Source organism: Schistocerca gregaria, chromosome 6 (genome assembly GCF_023897955.1).
Source record: "Schistocerca gregaria isolate iqSchGreg1 chromosome 6, iqSchGreg1.2, whole genome shotgun sequence".
Lineage (NCBI taxonomy): Eukaryota > Metazoa > Arthropoda > Insecta > Orthoptera > Acrididae > Schistocerca > Schistocerca gregaria.
In genome coordinates this window covers 299,457,858-299,471,444 of record NC_064925.1, presented here as the reverse complement: position 1 = coordinate 299,471,444, position 13,587 = coordinate 299,457,858, and the positions used below count along the sequence as shown (strand labels likewise).

General features: G+C 43.9%; 1 protein-coding gene across 1 annotated transcript in view; it reads left to right on the top strand.

The window, feature by feature from the left end:
* Positions 1-10,638, top strand: part of LOC126278859 (uncharacterized) — a 112,146-nt gene extending 101,508 nt beyond the window's left edge. The window contains exon 6 of the mRNA XM_049979134.1: positions 10,384-10,638. Coding sequence (XP_049835091.1) covers positions 10,384-10,638 — 255 coding nt within the window. The remainder of the gene's footprint in view (positions 1-10,383) is intronic.
* The last annotated feature ends 2,949 nt before the right edge of the window (positions 10,639-13,587 follow it).

The window sequence follows — 13,587 nt, the reverse complement described above, 5'->3', positions numbered from 1 at the left end:
CTCGTCTGGTGTGAGACGTTCCAGGGTCAGTGGACTGCTGTAGCCTATTGTGGGGTTGTGAACCACTGACGGCTACGGCGGGGACGAAGCCCCTCCGTCGTTTATAGATCCCCGGTTCCATACAATACAATAAGAAGTCTTCAAGCCATTCACGTGTCTGAGAACAAATTCCTTATTCTCGTATCTTTATAAACAGTCTACAATGAAGTACTTGCGTCAAATCCTTTCGGAAAATCTAGCAATATGGAATCAATCTGTTGTTCGTCATCTTTACTCGCAGTATATCTTCATCTACATCCATACTGCATGGTCGAGAGTACGTCTCACTGACGAGTTATTAGGATTTCTTCCCGTTCCATACAAGTGCGGAGCGTGGGAAGAATTATTGTTTGAATGCGTGCGTGCAGTAATTATTCTTATCTTGTCCTCACGCTCCCTCTGTGAGCAACATGTAGGGGGTCATAATACGCTCATCAAAAAAAGTTTTGCATCGTCTCGGTTCCGAGAGTTCCGGAACCTGTAGAGCAAATTGGATTAGAGATCAACATAAACATCATTTCCGCCCTTTTTATTGCTCATAGAAACCACACATTGTACCACCATACAGCGAGGCCCTCAGAGGTGGTGGTCCAGATTGCTGTACATAATGGTACCTCTAATACCGAGTAGCACGTCCTTTCGCGTTGATGCATGCCTGTATTCGTCGTGACATACTATCCACAAGTTCATCAAAGCACTGTTGGTCCAGATTGTCCCACTCCTCAACGGCGATTCGGCCTGGATCCCTCAGAGTGGTTGGTGGGTCACGTCGTCCATAAACAGACCCTTTCACTCTATCCCAGGCATGTTCAATAGGGTTTATGTCTGGAGAACAGTCCTGACACTCTAGTCGAGCGATGTCGTTATCCTGAAGGAAGTCATTCACAAGATGTGCTCGATGGGAGCGCAAATTGTCGTGCATGAAGACGAATCACTCGCCAAAATGCTGCCGATATGGTTGAGCTACCGGTCGGAGGACGGAACTCACGTATCAAACAGCTGTTAGGGCGCCTTCCTCACCACCAGCGGCGTACGTTGGCCCCACATAATGCCACCCAAAAACAGCAGGGAATCTTCACCTTGCTGCACTCGCTGGCAATGTGACTAAAGCCTGACAGGGTTGCCTCCAAACACGTCTCCAATGATTGTCTGGTTGAATGCATATGCGACATTCATCCGTCAAGAGAACGTGATACAAATCCCGAGCGGTCCATTCGGCATGTTTTTGAGTCCATTTGTACCGCACTGCATGGTGTCGTGGTTGCAAAGATGGACCTCGCCAAGGACGTCGGGAGTGAAGTTGTGCATCACGCAGCCTATTGCGCACAGTTTGAGTGGTAACACAACGTCCTGTGGCTGCACAAAAAGCATTATTTAACATGGTGGTGTTGCTGTCAGGGTTTTTCCAAGCCACAATTCGTCGGTAGCTGTCATCCACTGTAGTAGTAGACCTTCGGCGGCCTGAGCTGGGCGTGTCATCGACAATTCCTGTCTCTCTGTATCTCCTCCGTGTCCGAACAAGATCGCTTTGGTTCACTCGGAGATTCCTGGACACTTCCCTTGTTGAGAGGCCTTCCTGGCACAAAGTAACAATGCGGATGCGATCGAACCGCGGTATTGACCGTCTAGGCATGGTTGAACTACAGACAACTCGAGCCGTGTACCTCCTCCGTCTAATAGGCGCTGCTCATTCATGATCGTTTACATCTTTGGGCGGTTTTAGTGACATCTCTGAACAGTGAAAGGGACTGTGTCTGTGATACAATATCCAGTCAACGTCTATCCTCACGAGTTCTGCGAACCTGGGTGATGCAAAACTTTTTTTGATGTGTCTATTTTCCTAGAGTCTGTACTCGGCAGGCTCAAGTCGCTTCCAAGTAGCATTGCATGATCTGTATATTTAGATGCTACTACCCGCAGACTTTTTTGAATGACTAGAACTGTCAGAGAGGAATCGGGCGGGCAGTAAAAACATTGAGCAATTAAGACAGAGTTAAAAGAAAGGCTACCTAAAATAATTTCAAATGTTTTCAGTAGTCAGATCAGTGAAATTTACTTCATGTTCCTACAGTCAAGCTTGGCACTGTTGGTAAAAAAAATAAAAAGCGTGGAGAAGAGTAAAGGTCCGACAATTTAAATAAGATATATATATTAATAGACACTCAGAGATGTCTGAATGAAAAAACGATTGCTTCTTTTATTGGCATGCAAACCAAGATTAATTTGAAAAAATTAAAAATGGGTACCCTAATCATGAAATAATTAGTTTGATTTCGGAATTTGAGGAAGAGACAATGGCTATCAGAACCATAGCACTTGATTACTTAGAGAAACGGGCTATTTCTTTTAATAAATATCAGGTACCTGATTGGATGACGCTGTGGCGTCTAATCTGTCTTTCCAATATACATTATGTTATTCGCTAAATATCTCAGAGTTCTCCACTTCAGGTTTTTACTAGCTCTCTTTTCTGAGAATAATTTGGGTGCGAGCACTTTCCCGGAGGACAGTAAATTCGGGAACTCAGTTACAAATACGTCGGCAATTCACTGCCCAAATTTTGCCAGTGTCTGACTTCCCTTTCTGCATACCGACTAGCGAGTGTTTGTAAGAACATCTCAAACGACCGCCTAGGGTGCAAGGAGAGGTCGCAGTTTACAGCATTGTTCGCAGAGTTGATCAGGGTTCTTTGGTTTGGAGCTAAGAGGAGGGTCTCAACTAGGAGTTTTGTCGACTATGCGACGCTATTGGCTGCAGATTTCTAGACTTCCATTATTTTGTGGAAAGTGTAGGACTCCCTTAATTCCGAACCCGATAGTGCAGGTCTAGAAATCTGCAGCCAAGAATGCCGCACAGTCGACGAAGTCTTTGGTTGAGACCCTTCACTCAGCTCAAAACCAAACGATCCTGATCAACTCTGCGAACAGTACTGCACATTGCCACTTCTACTTGCACCCTGTGTGGGAGGCCAGCGGCATTCACCACCTACGCCAGCCACCGGTATGCACTGAGGGTGCCAAACCCATGCGACAGGCGTTGTTGGTGCCGACGTAATCCACAACTTGTAGAAGACTGCCCTGCACACTCGACAGTCGCAGGCAATACCGCCTCAGCATCTCAGATGAGGCCCCACAGCAGACGTACCGAGTGGACACTTTTCTTTCCAGCCCTGAACGCTATCTTCCCAAGGAGCTCCATAACACGCCTGGCGTTGGAGCTCCAGGTAACTAGCTAGCCCATGTAAACGTGTGCTTCTTGGACCCTGCTGAAGGAACGGCCAACTGTACACTCACAGGGCGAATAGGCGAGGCCAGACAGCGAGCCTCTACATTGGCCCTCCGCCTCGATCAGCGCGAATGCATTACCATCCACCACTCACCCTGCTGCGAGGACAAATCAATCGCGTCGGGTACACAAGGAGATGTCTTGACAGCAGAGCCCGCGAGCGAAACAAGTGACACTTGGGGTGCCCTATGCAATGCGCCAGATTCTCCGCCACCGCTACACACCAAGGCAGCAGCCTGAAGATGATTGACGGTAGCCAAAAGCACAATCAGCTGTTTGCGAACTGCGGCCAGCTCCTCCTCCGTCTGCACACAGTACGCACACATCCTACCCATCTTAGCAAGAGTAAGTGAAGGAGTAAACTATAAAGGCAGATAGAAACCTAGGTATGCAGCTTGCTGCCCTCCTGATGTGTCTCCAATGGACGCTGATACCTTAGTGAGCTACGTAGGTGGCGGTTCAGAAGGAAAGAAAACTGTGCTACGGACTGCCTCAATTTACACATACAAAACGCGAGATTAAACTTCTTAAACAGAAAAAAACATGAAATTTAATAAATATGCTACGAGGAAAACGAAGGGAAAGATAAACACGTAACTTGTCACTCTGGGAGTGCGTTTCAGCCGAGAACTTGAGGCTGACTCAGTGAGAGATCGAGACTATATGGGTATAATGGCTTCCCAGCGAAACTTTTGCAGCGTAGTCGAATCAACTTTGGCAGCGCGACGTGTGTGAACGTTATACTGCAACAGAAAGTATGAGGTTGCCGCAAAAGGTTCGCAGGGAATCTCTTAAACATCCTCCATACAGTCCCCCTCTCCCTATATGTTATTTCCATATTTTCGGAGTTCTGTAGGAGGACATTCGTGACTAACGATTTGCTTGGGAAGAGGTACACGCCTGGGCGTAGTTATTTTTCTGTAGGCGACCGCAAACATTTTTTTCTTAAAGGCAGTTACCATTTCGTCTCACAGTTGCATAAATTTATTAACAGTTATGGCAATTACTTTTGGCATAATAAACAGTTTATCAATTTTTTTGCGAATGCTTGGTTTCATTTGACTGCCCATTATAGAAACAAACCACTGTTCGATCTTTTGTACAGGCTATGAACTAACGTCACTGTCATCAGAACAATTTCTTTCAGAGGCATTACTTCCGTGATATTCAGACTAGGAAACTGTTCCTTCATCTGTTGAGGAATTTACTAACCCTTGCAGCTCAACAATAGTCAATGATCTGATTGGCACAGTGTCGCAGTTCACACTGAGCAGAAACACTACAGATTCAAATAATTGAGAAGTTGTAGACAATTTCTTGGAAAAAAAACCCAGAAACAAGTACATTGTTGAAAATATCGAGGTTTTGTTGATTGTTCAGATTAAGTTGCAACGATAAAAAACATTATTACCAAAAGCCATAAACTATAACAAAAAACTAAAATATATTTGACGTTAGAATAATAATATTTGTGTCTGTTCATAATGACCTGAATGTTGCCTATGTAACTCTTACGTTTTTTACCAAACTACTTAAAATACTTTTATAGACGTACTGATTATGCATTTTCAAATATTCACCAACTGTCACACAGTTACCTGGGTGTTTAAATAATTAGGAACGAAATTTATAACCATTTCAGACCATATGGACCCGAACAGAACAGCAGGGTTAAGTGAGTTGTTCAAACGACTGCCAATTTTCCTGAATGCGCAATTCAATGTGCCCTCAAAACGACATGTGGACGAGATGTTAATCAGCTCGTGTCTTCTCGATGCGCTGTTTGCAGTCGTGTTCGGTTAGATTGCTGAATGCACCACTAACACTACCGTACACAACGGAGATTGGAATGCACAGACTAACAAGGTTCTGTCAGCCACGGATATTGACGTGGAATAAACATGGTGTACACATCCATCAAGTACACTGGAATGTTCCTGGTGCTTGGCGAATGTCGACAACATGTCAACGAAACAGCCACGTAGCTACAGACCCTTCGGTGGTTTAAAAGGGCTCATTACACTGTTTTAAAATAATTAGTTGGTTTTAAACCGTTTAATAACCGGTTTAAATCGTACAATTGGACGGACTGAGAACGTGTAGCACCATAAGAAAAAAATATTTCTAGAGTTAATATTCGATATTTCGAGATCAAAATTTAGGTCTACTATTATTGTGTAATGTAATTATTTCAAATCCAGAAAAGTTATTTAATAGGTTTTTTTCCTTTATTCCAGGCAACATTTTTACACTTGTACTAAAAGACATAATTGCTGCAAACAAAAGAAAATAGCACATCTCCAGAGCTTGAACAGAAAGATCGCTTGATATGTCAAATAAATTCACAAAGATATTGACTTAGTTTGCAACGTACAGCTGGATGTTTCATTGAGTCCTCATCTGATGAAAGGAAGGTACTTTTTTTTTGGGGGGGGGGGGGAGGATTTTGAATATCTGTTCGATACGAATTGTATCTGAGATTCCATTACACCGAGACGAGTTTTTCTATTTGCATTGTAGTCCGTTTCTTTCGGAGTCTTGTGTGAATCCAACTAAAATCAGGCCATTTGCGTTCTGCCACAGCTGATGTTTGTGTTACAGTTGAAAATCTGGATGCTAAAGTGCACAAACAAGGTCACAAACGAAGTGGTTCTGGGAAGAGCAGGTGAGAAGAGAAGCTTCTGGAGTTTCATTGTTAAAAGAAGAGTGCAATTTACAGGCCATCTATTAAGACATAAAGGACTCCTGAACACAATCATAGAGGGAGACCAAGAGGAAGACCACGACTGAGGTACATGGATCAAATCGTGAAAGATGTGGGATGTGACACCTATAAAGAAATGAAGAGAAAAGCTGCAAGACGCACAGAATGGGGACAAGCTGCCATTGTAGCTTGTGCAAACCAATCCTTGGATTGACCACTACAGAAGAAGAAGAAGAAAGAACACAAAGGTTGCTTAGTGTGCAATCCTCGCCCTCACCTAGACAGAGACGCACGATCGTCAATAGCCCCTAAACAACCTTCCAAAAAGAAAGCAGCACTAGTTCGAAATCCCACTAGATTTACTACAATTATTTTAGAATCAAGTTGAAGAAAATCGCAGTGTGTTGGTACACAGTCACTTGCTTGATTTTCCTCATTTGAACTAAGAAGTCGTCCTCTTTACACTGGGGATCACGGCAGCTTTTATAACTGATGAGTCTTTTGCAGAAAATACAACATCAACAAGTAATTATGTAAGGTAATGATATTTCGGGAATACATTTGTTAGGGAACATGTTTAAGTGATTAATATTGTAAGGTCACAGATTAAAGTAAGCGAGAGATAAGCCATTGCAAGTCGGAAATGTTGCTACAGTAATAACTGGTGTAACAGCCAAAATGTTGAATGCAAGCATGCAACCGTGCTTGCATTGTGTTGTACAGGTACCGGAAGTGGGTTCATCGAATGGAGTTCCATGACTGTTGCATTTGGTCGGTCAATACAAGGACGGTAAATGTTGTTTGTGGATGACACTAGAGTTGTCGTCAGATGATGTCCCACGTGCTAGATTGGAGACAGATCAGATGATCGAGTAGGCCAGGGCCACATTTCGACTCTCTGTAGAGCATGTTGGGTTACACAGCGGTATCTGGACAAACTTTTCCTTTTGGGAAACACACCCTGCAATGGTGTTCATGAATGTCAGCACAACAGGTCGAATCATCAGACTGACGTACAGATTTGTAGTCAGGGTGCATGGGATAACTTTTAAAGTGCTCCTGCTATCTTACAAATTCGCATCCCAGACCATAACTCGAGGCGTAGGTCCAGTGTCTCTAGCACGCAGCCAGGTTGGTTGCAGGCCCTTAAGTGGCCTCCTTCTAACCAACACAAGGTCATCATTGGCACTGAGGCAGAACCAGCTTTCGTCAAACCTTACATCAGACCTCCATACGCCCTCCAGTGATCTCTCACTTGAGACCACTGAAGTCGAAGATGGCGACAGTTTGGGGTCAGCGGAATGCGTGCTGCAGGGCGCAGAGCTCGGAGCAGTCCTTGCAGTAAACTATTTGTAACAGTTCGTTGTGTCACAGTGGTGCCAACTGCTGCTCAGATTGTTGCTGCAGATATAGTACGATGCGCCAGAGCCGTACGCCAAACACGTTGGTCTTTCCTCTCGCTTGCGCCTCGTGACCGTCAGAGGCCAAGTCTTCTTGCAAACCGTATATTCTCATGACCACCGCTGCCAGCAATCATGTACAGCGCCTACACCCCTGCCATGTCTTTCTGCAATATCGCAGAAGGAACATCCAGCTTCTTGTAGCTGTACTACACGACCCCGTTCAAAGAGGAACATCCAGCTTCCTGTAGCCGTATTACACGACCTCGTTCAAACTCAGTGAGGTATTGATAATGGCGTGTTTATAGCCTAAAAGGCATTCTCTACTAACATCAGCTCAACATGTCCAGTCTCGAAGGTATCCGTTACAGCGTATTTAAAGCAAACCCGATTTGCATCCTCGTAGTGGCTCTACTAGCGCCACTCTTATGCGACTGCCGTGAAATCGGAATACACATCATCTTTCAAATGTACAAACACGCCTACCAGTTTTCGTTTCTGTCTCACAGCTCCTCCTTAGTGTTGCGATTTTCTTCTGCCAGTGTATTTTACCCTCTATCAGCACTGCATATATGTTGGCTGAGGTTAACAATAAAAATGTCATGTGGTCCAACAAAACATTATTGTCTGCTTCAGCATCGTGCATAGGTTTTAGTAACCACAAAGCATCTTTCAGTTTCAGCCATGTCTCATCCTCCAGAATGGCGATCTTCGTGCCCATATTGTACTGCACATTGCTAAGAAGTCCGCCTCTGTAGCGCAGCGGTAGCGCTATCGCCTACCACGCAAGGGGGCCAGGTTCGATTCCCGGCAGGGGAATGAGTGTTGTGTGTTCTTCATTATCACTGACACGCAAGTCGCCACTGTCATTACCTCCCTTTCCTGTTCCAGTCGCGTATGGTTCACGGGAAGAACGACTGCCGGAAAGCCTCCGTGCGCGCTCGAATCTCTCTAATTTTACATTCGTGATCTCCTCGGCAGGTATAAGTAGGGGAAAGCAATATATTCGATACCTCATCCAGAAACGCACCCTCTCGAAACCTGGCGAGCAAGCTATACCGCGATCTAGAGCGCCTCTCTTGCAGAGTCTGCCACTTGAGTTTGCTAAACATCTCCGTAACGCTATCACGCTTACCAAATAACCCTGTGACGAAATGCGCCACTCTTCATTGGATCTTCTCAATCTCCTCCGTCAACCCGACCTGGTACGGATCCCCCACTGATGAGCAATACTCAAGTCGAGCGTTTCGTAAGCCACCTCCTTTGTTGACGGACTACATTTTCTAAGGACTCTCCCAATGAATCTCAAACTGGCACCCACCTTACCAACAATTAATTTTATATGATCATTCCACTTCAAATCGTTCCATATGCATACTCCCACATATTTTACAGAAGTAACTGCTACCAGTGTTTGTTCCGGTATAATATAATCATACAATAAAGGACCCTTCTTTCTATGTATTCGCAATACATTACATTTGTCTATGTTAAGGGTCAGTTGCCACTCCCTGCACCAAGTGCCTATCCGCTGCAGATCTTCCTGCATTTCGCTGCAATTTTCTAAAGTTGCAGCTTCTCTCTATACTGCAGCATCATCCGCGAAAAGCCGCGTGGAACTTCCGACACTATCGACTAAGTCATTTATATACCTGGTGATCAAAAAGTCAGTATAAATTTGAAAACTTAATAAAGCACGGAATAATGTAGATAGAGAAGTAAAAATTGACACACATGCTTGGAATGATGTGGGGTTTTATTAGAACAAAAAAAAGTATTGCTAGACGCGTGAAAGATCTCTTGCGCGCGTCGTTTGGTGATGATCGTGTGCTCAGCCACCACTTTCGTCATGCTTGGACTCCCAGGTCCCCAGACCTCAGTCCGTGCGATTATTGGCTTTGGGGTTACCTGAAGTCACAAGTGTATCGTGATCGACCGACATCTCTAGGGATGCTCAAAGACAACATCCGACGCCAATGCCTCACCATAACTCTGGACATGCTTTACAGTGGTGTTCACAACATTATTCCTCGACTACTGCTATTGTTGAGGAATGATGCTGAACATATTGAGCATTTGCTGTAAAGAACATCATCTTTGCTTTGTCTGACTTTGTTATGCTAATTATTACTATCCTGATCAAATGAAGCGCCATCTGTAGGGACAATTTTTGAACGTTTGTATATATTTGGTTCTAATAAAACCCCATGTCATTCCAAGCATGTCTGTCAATTTGTACCTCTCTATCTACATTATTCCGTGATTTTTTCGGTTTTCAAATTTACACTGATTTTTTCAACACCCGGTATATTGTAAAAAGCTATGGTCCCATAACTCTCCCCTGTGACACGCCAGAGGTTACTTTAACGTCTGTAGACGTCTCTTCATTGAGAACAACATGCTGTATTCTGTTTGCTAAAAACTTCAATCCAGCCAACCAGCTGGTCTGATATTCCGTAGACTCTTACTCTAAATTCTGAAGGACGTCGCTTGACCGATACCGGTTATCCATAAATAAATAATAATTACAGTCGTTTTTGCTGTTTAGTTTTGTTTTTAAACTCATTGCATAAATGCCATACTGTTAGCAGGAAATTAAAAAGTGTCTTGTGTACATTTCACGCATACTCAGTTACATTGGTTGACGCCCTTTACATGCAGTAATACCTGTCTCTGTACTGCTTCAAAAAATGGTTCAAATGGCCCTGGGTACTATGGGACTTAACTTCTGAGGACATCAGTCCCCTAGAACTTAGAACTACTTAAACCTAAATAACCTAAGGACATCACATCCATCTATGCCCGAGGCAGGATTCGAACCTGCGACCGTAGCGGTCGCGCAGTTCCATACTATAGCGCCTAGAACCGTTCGGCCACTCCGGCCGTCTGCTCTGCTTCAATCCATTAATTGAACACCAGCGTTCTGTTAGCTGTCGTGCTGGTTGCTTTGCTCAGGGTCCTCTGGTAGCGCAGTTTACCTTCTGGAAGCATAACGATCGCACGGTGGTCGCAGACGACGACGCATCCAAGGGAATGTCTGTGGCGACGGACGCCGACGGCGCCAGACCGCACTCGCGGCTGCTGATTTCCAGGGCGGAGGCCACCCACGCCGGCAGCTACACCTGTGGTGCACCAGGCGCTGATCCAGATACCGTGCACCTCTTCATCTCGCAAGGTAACCGCCGGCGGTCGCCACCTTCGCTGCTGTGACAGTAGAGCTGCGCCCTACAAAAACTACGGTTTACTGGTTTCGGAACGACACATACACCACTGGCCATTAAAATTGCTACACCACGAAGATGACGTGCTAAAGACGTGAAATTTAACCGACAGGAAGAAGATGCTGTGGTGTGCAAATGATTAGATTTTCAGAGCATTCACACAAGCTTGGCGCTGGCGGCGACACCTACAACCTGCTGACATGAGGAAAGTTTCCAACCGATTTCTCATACACAAACAGCAGTTGACCGTCATTGCCTGGTGAAACGTTGTTGTGATGCCTCGTGTAAGGAGGACAAATGCGTACCATCACGTTTCCGACTTTGCTAAAGGTCGGATTGTAGCCTATCGTGATTGCTGTTTATCGTATCGCGACATTACTCCTCGCGTTGGACGAGATCCAATGAGTGTCAGCAGAATATGGAATCGGTAGGTTTAGGAGGGTAATACGGAACGCCGTGCTGGATCTCAACGGCCTCGTATCACTAGCAATCGAGATGACAGGCATCTTATCCGCATGGCTGTAACGGATCGTGCAGCCACGTCTCGATCCCTGAGACAACAAAAGAGGACGTTTGCAAGACAACAACAATCTGCACGAACAGTTCGACGACGTTTGCAGCAGCACGGGCTATCAGCCTGGAGACCATGGCTGCTGTTACCCTTGACGCTGCATCACAGACAGGAGCGCCTCCGATGGTGTACTCAACGACGAACTTGGGTGCACGAATGGCAAAACGTCATTTTTTCGGATGGTCGCATCCGTGTTTGGCGACATCGCGGTGAACGCATATTGGAAGCGTGGATTCGTCATCGTCATACTGACATATCACCCGGCGTGATGGTATGGGGTGCCATTGGTTACACGTCTCAGTCACCTCTTGTTCGCATTGACGGCACTTTGAACTGTGGATGTTACATTTCAGATGTGTTACGATCCGTGGCTCTACCCTTCATTCGATACCTGCGAAATCCTACATTTCAGCAGGATAATGCACGACCACATGTTTCAGGTCGTGTACGGGCCTTTTTGGAAACATAAAATGTTCGACTGCTACCCTGGCCAGCACATTCTCCAGATCTCTCACCAATTTAAAACGTTTGGTGAATCGTGGCCGAGCAACTGCCTCATCACAATACGCCAGTCAGTACCATCCAAGGTCCGTTTGACTCAATGCCCACGAGTATCAAGGCCGTCATTACGGCCAGAGGTGGTTGTTATGGGTACTGATTTCTCAGAAGCTATGCACGCAAACTGCGTGAAAATGTAATCACATGTCAGTTTTAGGACAATATATTTGTCCAATGAATACCCGTTTATCGTCTGCATTTCTTCTTGGTGTAGTAATTTTAATGGACAATAGTGAAATGATATAACAAATGTTACGATTACTGGTAGTACTGGTAGCACTGATAGGGAAAGAAATATAAATGAATGTGTAAGAGAGGAAATGAGAGCCAACGACTTCTCGTTTTTTTTGTTATTTTGTGCTTGTTTGCACATAATTAGAACCTTATATTTCTCAGTCTTAGTCCATTGTGTTTCTGATAACGTTACAAAATATAAATTGCATTTTATAAGTAATAAAAATTAGTTGATCGCGTAACATCTGGGGCTTTATGTAACCAAAGCAATTACTTTTCAGGCAAATACATTTTACATACACAAACAAAAAAATCTATATAATTATTTTCGTTATTTTGTACTCAGTAAAACGTTCTTTATCATGATCCATGGAAAGAGTTTCCTCTTATTATTGATAAATCCGATACCTGTTTATTAATAACAGAACCATGTTTTATATAAGCTCGACGAAGTATTGAAGCAATATTTGATACTTTTTTTTGAGGAATTTGCTTTTTCTAGCGCTATATGGTAACTCTATATTATTTTTACTTCATTTTCACTACAACATCCCTCTGTTTCACGTTATGAATCAACAATTTTTTGATAAAACCTGAACTAAACATTGACCGTTTCAAATTTTCTATACATACTGTTTATTTGTAAGCACCAGACAAGAGGCTTCATACATTACTCAGCCCTTTGTATATCCTCATTCAGTTTCTAGACGGTTCACCAATTCTGGTTTCTAGAGGAATCTAGTAAGACACTGATTTCATATGTAAATAAAGCAATTAATGCCAGGTATAGCCCGGTAGGTATGCAACACACCTAACGTACAGGTAACACGGGTACAATATTAAAAGGCCATGGCTCCTAGGAAAACTACTGTAGTTAACGCTTATTTGCGATAGTCTACAGTAGCCTACCGTAGTTTTACAACTCTGTGTGACAGCCGTTACAGTCTTACAGATGGAGCGACACTAATGCCCCAAGCAGTGAGAAAGACGATTGCCTCGAAGCTGTAACCGAGACTGCATCATTTTCTTCGAAGTTTAGCTGAGGCGACAGTGTAAATGGTACACTTCTGAAATTTTACACGGGTATTTATAATTATTGGCGTGGTTATAATTAAGTGTGCACAGATTCATATAGTACAGTAGCATCAAACAAAATTACTTCCTTAAATGGGTACACATTACAGGTCGTATACTAGAGATACTATTTTGGCTCTTTGGAGAAGTAACGTAATGCACATATCTCACAAGATACGAAGAACTGGAAAGAAATAACAAAAAAAAAAAAAACAGTTTTGAGGAACTTCCAATGTTGAATGCTGGAAAGGAAGGCAAAACTCATCATAAATACCAGTGATATCTACAAGTAAATAATTACGATCATAAGTCTTTATAAAATAATGTAATGTGACTGTATACATCAGTCCAGAAAGTTTCAGCCCTCATTCCTTTCAGTTCCTGAGAAGGAGCCCGGGTATTGAAAATCTGAAATATGACAAAATACTTGTCCTTTTCGTCATCTTCTTCCATTCTTCTATAGGTCATCTTCTCCTGTCCGGAAATCTTCTCCAGTTCAGA